Source organism: Pongo abelii, chromosome 4 (assembly GCF_028885655.2).
Source record: "Pongo abelii isolate AG06213 chromosome 4, NHGRI_mPonAbe1-v2.0_pri, whole genome shotgun sequence".
Classification (NCBI taxonomy): Eukaryota; Metazoa; Chordata; class Mammalia; order Primates; family Hominidae; genus Pongo; species Pongo abelii.
The window spans coordinates 74,187,006-74,194,662 of record NC_071989.2 but is presented as its reverse complement, the minus strand read 5'-3'; the positions used below and the strand labels follow the sequence as shown (position 1 = coordinate 74,194,662).

The 7,657-nt window shown below is 35.3% G+C and overlaps 1 protein-coding gene across 2 annotated transcripts in view; it reads right to left on the bottom strand.

Moving 5' to 3' along the window:
* Positions 1-1,412: 1,412 nt before the first annotated feature.
* The window catches only part of CWC27 (CWC27 spliceosome associated cyclophilin), a 255,598-nt gene continuing 249,353 nt past the window's right edge, over positions 1,413-7,657 (bottom strand). For both annotated transcript variants that reach the window (NM_001132784.1, XM_054555097.2), the window contains 1 exon segment: positions 1,413-1,834. In NM_001132784.1, the coding sequence (NP_001126256.1) occupies positions 1,672-1,834 (163 nt within the window). In that variant the 3' untranslated portion in view covers positions 1,413-1,671.

Genomic DNA, 7,657 nt, shown 5'->3' with positions numbered 1-7,657 from the left:
TTTAAAGATCTGCTACTACATATAGCTCTGGTTTACTGATTTTCACCTCTATAAAGTATTCCATAGTATGACTATTCAACAACTTATTTATCCATTCTTTGATTGATGCTTTAGTTTATAACTTAGAATTATTTATGTGATAATTTCTTTAGGATTCCTAGGACCTAGAATTAGAATTTTTGGGTTATTGGATATACACATTTTTAACTTCACTAGATATTGCCAATATCAAAAGAGGTGGAACCACCAAGAGTGAGGCCCATCCATCTGTTTAATGAGCCCTCAGGGTTCAAAGTTTCAGATTCAGTAGTCTGAAAGAGAGGTGGTAGTGGTGGGTGGTATGGCCAAGAAGTTACATTTCTGACATGTTCTGAAGTGATGCTACTGCTGTAGTGTTGCATCTGCAATTACATTTTGAGAACCAGTGCTCTATGCTCTAGAGAAAGCTTATCAGATTACATTCTGAAAGAGAGAGCTGATGAGACATGATCTGAAAAGAAGTAGCTGGTGAGATTTTATCAGGTTAGTGAAAATAGCCCGTGATATAATTTTAGCATTCAGACTGTAATATATAATATAGATAATATACAGTAAATAACCAGTATGGGCCAGTCGCAGTGGCTCATGCCTGTAATCCCAGCACTTTGGGAGGCAGAGGCAGGTGGATCACCTGAGGTTGGGAGTTTGAGACCAGCCTGGCCAACATGGAGAAACCCCGCCTTTACTAAAAATGCAGAATTAGCCGGGCATAGTGGCGCATGCCTGTAATCCCAGCTACTTGGCAGGCTGAGGCAGAAGAATTGCTTGAACCCAGGAGGCGGAGGTTGTGGTAAGCTGAGATTGTGCCATTGCACTCCAGCCTGGGCAACTAAAGCGAAACTCTGTCTCAAAAAAAAAAAAACAAAAAACAAAAAATGAGTATGAATGATTGTCATCAAAAGCTAAATTCTTAATGAGTTTTTGTTGTCAGAATGAGACCTCTGCATGTACTCTTGGTATCGCTGTGCTGAGAAGGACAGAGGAGTGGGCAGGGGGCCAGGTGTCAGGCTGGGCATGCAGTGAGCCTGGCTGATGTTACTTAGAGTGTTAAAGTATCTTGACTGTGCCCATAAAACCCAGGCACTGGCCTGCATGGAGGTGTGAATGTTCACCTGGGGGTTCCTCAAGACTGAAGGCATGAGGATATTGAGTTGTGCTGGCTTGGATATTTTGAAATATTTATATGCAAAAAACCCCATCCATATTTATATTCTATATTTTATTTATAATCTTTTATTATATTCTGAAGTTAGTGAAAGGGAGGTTCCCCACACATATTCTTTCTGTAATAACTTCTTATAAAAAATCTTGAAAAGGAAGCCTTCATATATTTTAGGGTAAAAGGACACAAACAGGCTTGCAGTCTGCAATGGTTAACATGAAATGTGTAATTTTATTTCAGATTTAGCAATATAAAAGGTCAGCTAGGAAAAAACACATGTACCAGTAACCAAAAGCATTTGCTTACATCATTCCACAATTTGCAAAACAAGATAATTGTTTTTCAAAACCAGACAACAGGTTCAAAAATACTTCTTTTCACACCCCTAAGTGATGCTGTTGGGAACAATGGCTGTTACAAGGCCATTGCAGGCACATTTCCAGCAAGTTCTGGTTATCATTATTCTCATTTTATCTTCTTTCTTTTTTCTCTCTCATCAGCTTTTTGCTTTCTTCCCTCCTTCTTTTATTCACTGGATTCCGAGGATCATAGATTTCAAATGTATCTGAGTCTTGCATGCTTGCATCTTTCACTTTTCTGCTTTTATCCTCAAACTGAAGTACATGTGACATCCTAAATAGGGAGAGAGATGGTTCAGTGATTTCTTGCATGGGAACTTACAGTAGAAATTCTATACTCTACTATCATTGACATAATGAACCATAAGCGTACAGAACACCAAGATGGGTTTGTTGTTTACTGGTGCTTACACCACATGGAAACCAACTTCTCAGAAAACTCTTAAATTTGAAAAACATGTCTGCAGTTTGTTCTGCTGGTTTGTATTTCTAGTAGAGAGTCTCTTTGCCTCAGTCTTCACTTGAGGTTTCTCCCCTGATGGGAGGTTAAAAGAGTTCTATACAGAAGTGTTCCTCAAAGTAAACTCAGAGGACACTGTCTGCTTCCTTTAAAGAACACATTCCTTTAGCCAGAGTGAGTCAGGTTGCAGAGCAAAACTCAAGACAATAAGCCAGCCCTATCTGATTTTTAAAAATTTCAACAGTTACATGGGTCAAGAGTTGGGAATACATTAAGGTAATTTAAAAATGATGTTCAAATGGTGTTATGACTCTCTTTCCTGGGGAATTTGCTGGTTTAAAAAATATTTTCTTCATACAAAAGGAAACTAAACTTTTGACATAACTCTATGGACTAATTTCCTTCTACTGTTGATTACAACAAATCTAACCAATCCTGCTTTCTTACTTCATCAAAAGCTTACTGGTCTTAAGGTATCAGCATATGCTGGAATCCTGAGAGGTCATAAGCTAGCTATCTTTAGGATCAGCGAAATATGTTAGTAATTAGCTGTGCCCCATATGAGGTGCCAGGAATAAACAGGGAAGTCCAAAGAGCAGACTTCAGAACAGTTGAATGAATTTAGAAAGAGAAAAATTCAATTTTTTTTTTTGAGACGGAGTCTCACTCTTGCCCAGGCTGGAGTGCAGTGGCGTGATCTCGGCTCACTGCAACCTTCACCTCCCGGGTTCAAGCGATTCTCCTGCCTCGGCCTCCCAAGTGGCTGGGACTACAGAGATTTGCCACCATGCCCGGCTAATTTTTTGTATTTTTAGTAGAGACGGGGTTTCACCATGCTGGCCAGGCTGGTCTCGAACTTCTGACCTCGTGATCTGCCTGCCTCGGCCTCCCAAAGTGCTGGGATTACAGGTGTGAGCCACCGTGCCCGGTGAAAAGTTCAATTTTCATACAAATAAAACAAAACTCTTAAGTCTTTTCCTACCAGTTATATCCTATACACACTTTTCTTCATCACAGCAGATAGGGTTAAACTGTAGGATTAATACTTCTACAGCAGCACAAATGATGAGTGAAATTTACTTGTGTGGCAAACTCACATGGGTATACCCAGATTTTGAAGAGTCCTAAAAAGATTTTAGGAGGGAAATAAAATGTCACAATTTTAGTGATACCATCATTACTAAGGGTTCAGTAGCTGCTGCTCACCAGGGCTGGCGAGTTGAGGCTTATGTACCATTTCTACCTTCTTTTGTCCCACCTGAAAAAGCTTACTGGAAAGCAATAAGTAGAAATGATATATATGGATGATCTAGAATCTACTTTAATTTACTGAATGAGTTAAGTCACATTCACATTTTTATACTTCATTATTATTATTATTATTATTATTATTTTTGAGAGGAGATCTTGCTATGTTGCCCCAGATGGTCTCGAACTCCTGGGCTCAAGTGAACACCTTGCCTCAGCCTCCCAAGGAGCTGGGATTACAAGCGCATGCCACCATGCTTGGAACTATATTATTAATGATACATAATTTGTATCAAATTTCATAACTGATCTTAATACCTGAACATGCTATTTCACATGTGGAGTTGCTGACTTTTTACACTTCCATTCCTTTAGTAGACACCCTTATTTAGAAAATGTATTGTACAATCATTGCAAAATCTAATTTTCTTGTGTGTTCAATTTCCTACAGTGTTTAGGTATTAGCTTCTGAAAGTAAGACAATCTCTAACTCCCAGAACAAGGCTGACTGTTCGACAGCCATGGTATTAAGTAAACCAGATTTATGCAATTAATGATATCTCACCAAGGTCTAAATAATCAGTGACAACTCACTTCAGAAAATACACCTCTGAAAGCCAATTAACCAGTGATAGCCACATGCTTTTGAAAGTTGGCCCATCGGCTGCAGACTCACTCCAGTGAATATGCTTCTGAAAGCCAGCCAGTCAACAATAGTCTCTTTCGAATAATGGGGCTTTTGAGGCTGATAGCTGCCCCTAAACAATTCCTGACCCCAAAACACTGTGTAAGATTTGCAGCCTGCTTTGCTTGGAGACACTGTGCCTAAAAGCACAGCTCCTTTTTACTTAAGTAATAAATTAAGCCTTTTTTTTCTCCAGTTATTGAGAGGTAGCCTTTTTCTTCAACACTTCTTACAATCTTTGCTGCATCCCCCACAAAATGCACCCTTTAAAATTGTAATATTACCACTGATGAGAAGTAAGTGCAGAAGAATGGTAGGACTGTCCTGTTAAAAGTACTTTACCACACATCGGGGGTGTCTAGACCCCTCTCTACTGCACTTCAGTACATGCTTAGCAGCAGCTTTCCAAGTGCTTACAGGCTGGCTGTGTTGATGTCTAAGCCAACACCAGTATAGCTGGAATCATACGCCCTTTAAAACAATTTCATCAATACTCCTGGATTGATATGAGAAAACAAACTTACTGTCTTATTAATACCTCTTCATATACATATTCTTCTATTTAAAAAATTATCCTCTTCTCTGCCCAGAAATACAGATGGTTTTCTGTAATATCCATTTCTAGTAGGGATTCTCCATGTTTCAAAAATGACTTGATCAGAATTTGTCAGTTAAGAATATAAAAAGGCACCTTCTTCCTTTCTATGCCATGAGAGAATCTTACAACTATTGGATTTAGTCGGCTCTGGTATAAAAAATGAACTCTAGACACATGAATAACAGCATAAAGTCCACAAGAAGAAACAGATTTCCTTACAAATTTGAAAAAAAGCAGAGAGCCATAAGTTAAAGGAGCTGTCTTTTTCAACTGTTTGTTTCATACACCACTGCACTAAGCAAGTCCAACATTTTGATTAATAACAAACCTAAACCCAGAGGAAAGAAAGGGCTATCAGCTTACAAACTACTTCAGCTTTAATATCATAATACTTAGCATGGCTGGTTACTTGGCAATAATATTTAACCTTTAATAGAAATAAAAGCATAATCAAAATGCTTCATCCATTTATCTTTCAACATGCTTTGGTCACTTCATTGTGAAAAGCAAAACAAAACAGTTATTATGATTTTCAGCATAATAAATTCCTGACCTACATGCCTCTATAAATCACAGACTGTATGCATTGAAAGCATGCCTGCACTTTACAGTCTCCTATGAGGATACACAACAAGATTTAGAATACAGACTCAATTTGAGTACAGGGGGTCTGATAGTTTACAATCGTGTATGTCCCAATCACTCAATACTATCCAGTCTGTGGCTCTTTATGGAATTGGCCCAAAAAGAGTAGTGAATTTTTTTGGAATTAATTACACACTGATCATTTACATATGAAAATTGTAGAGCTTGTTCACTTGAAGGCAAAGACAAAAATTTAGGTTTGATTAATAAAAAATTTCACATAGGCTCAGATTCTCAAATAACATTGACTTTATAGTGTGTTACAATATTATATATTATATATAGTGTATATATAAAATCTATAGTTATATATAATATATGGCTATATATTATATATGGTATATAGTATATATAGTATATATAAACTATAACTGATCTCTATGGTATATATTATATATCATATATAATATATAATCTATTATATATCATATATAATATATAATCTATTATATATATCATATATAATATATAATCTATTATATATATCATATATAATATATAATCTATTATATATCATATATAATATATAATCTATTATATATCATATATAATATATAATCTATTATATATCATATATAATATATAATCTATTATATATCATATATAATACATAATCTATTATATATCATATATAATACATAATCTATTATATATCATATATAATATATAATCTATTATATATCATATATTATATATAATCTATTATATATCATATATATAATCTATTATATATATCATATATAATATATAATCTATTATATATATCATATATAATATATAATCTATTATATATCATATATAATATATAATCTATTATATATCATATATATCTATTATATATCATATATAATATATCTATTATATATCATATATAATATATAATCTATTATATATTATAGTATACAGTATATATTATATATATAGTATGTTAAAATATGGAGGTTTACTATTTTCAGAGAGGTTGTGTTTGACAGGAAAGTGGTTTTTTTGTTATTGTTTTTGGTGTTTTTTGGTATGGGGCTGTGTAAAATTATAAACAGAAGTAAACAACTGATTTTTCAAAAAGTACTAGACCTTGACTGGCTTCACTAACTTCTTATCCAGTTTTTAAAGTTCTCCCATAATTGTGAAATAGACTAAGATACAATAGCTATTTGTATCAATGGGAAATATCAAGAGAGGAACTGATTCTCAGACACACAATAAGTAGCCCAATATAGAATTCCAACATTAGCAATTCATTTCCGATTTAAATGAATTTAAATTACTTATGTAATATAAACAGCCATCTTTTTCACTGGGAAGTCTACAAACCTCTTCTTCCCACATCCAAGCCACCCTAACTTAGGAACTTATCACCCAACCCTAAGATTGTTGCAGGTGTCCTAATTGTTGTACATCTGTACTATTTCCTTCCCAGATCCAAAACTTAAAAAATAATATTTCTTACACATTTCTTTTATAGCATTCTTTTGATCAGAAACTACTGGTTATCATATTAGACTGAAATAAATACCTCAGTCTACCCTTAAAAGCCCTCCAACAACTGGTGCTTCCTATCTCACCAACCTTATTTCATTTCTTTCATCAATTCTCCCCAGTTTGTAATTGCCTGTTTACTTGATTGTGAACAGACTCAGTTGTTTGAGACAGTTTGAGTCTTGTTCACTGTTGCATTCCCGGTGCCAAACATGGTGATTTGTGTTGGGAATAAGGCCTTCAGACCCTTTGTACTGGTCAGGCCTGTTGGCTGGTACTAGAAGGCTTGCTAAGCTAAGAGTCAACTTCCTTTTGTGGGTAGAGACTGTCTTATATTTTGATGATAAACTCCCTAAAACATCTACCAGATTCTGCAGAAAGTCTCAGGCTCAGCATAAGTCTCTTTTCATGATTTCTCGTAGCTCACCAAATACTGATAGTTGCTTTTCCACTCACTCATACTAGTGATTGCTAGTTTTTATTCCTTCAATAGACTGCAGTGGGAACATGCCTTATGTTCTTATCCATCTCATATAGCACCTGATGTAGAACTAGAAAGAAGGGCCCCTTTTTAAATTTTTTATTTGTTTAAAGCAATGTTTCTCAAAGCATATTTCTAGAGCCCCTGTATCCGATGCAGGTTGCATGTTAAAATCACCAAGTAGCTTTAAAAACTATCAGTGCCAGGCTTCCAACTCCAGAGGTATTGATTTAATTGTCCTGGGATGGGGTCCCAGCATCAGTAACTTTAAAAAAAAATGTTCCTAGTTATTTTTAAATGCAGTCAAAGTAAAGGGCACAGAAATAAAGCTTAAGAGCCTTTATGCTTTCAGATTGATTGATTTCATTAGCCCTTTGTCCTTGCCCCTTCAGAGATGGAGAACAGCTGGTTCCTAATGACAAACTCCTCAAAGAAACTCAAATAGCCTCTGAGTCTATTATTTGAACTGAATAATCTCAAGTGCATTATTTATTTCTGATA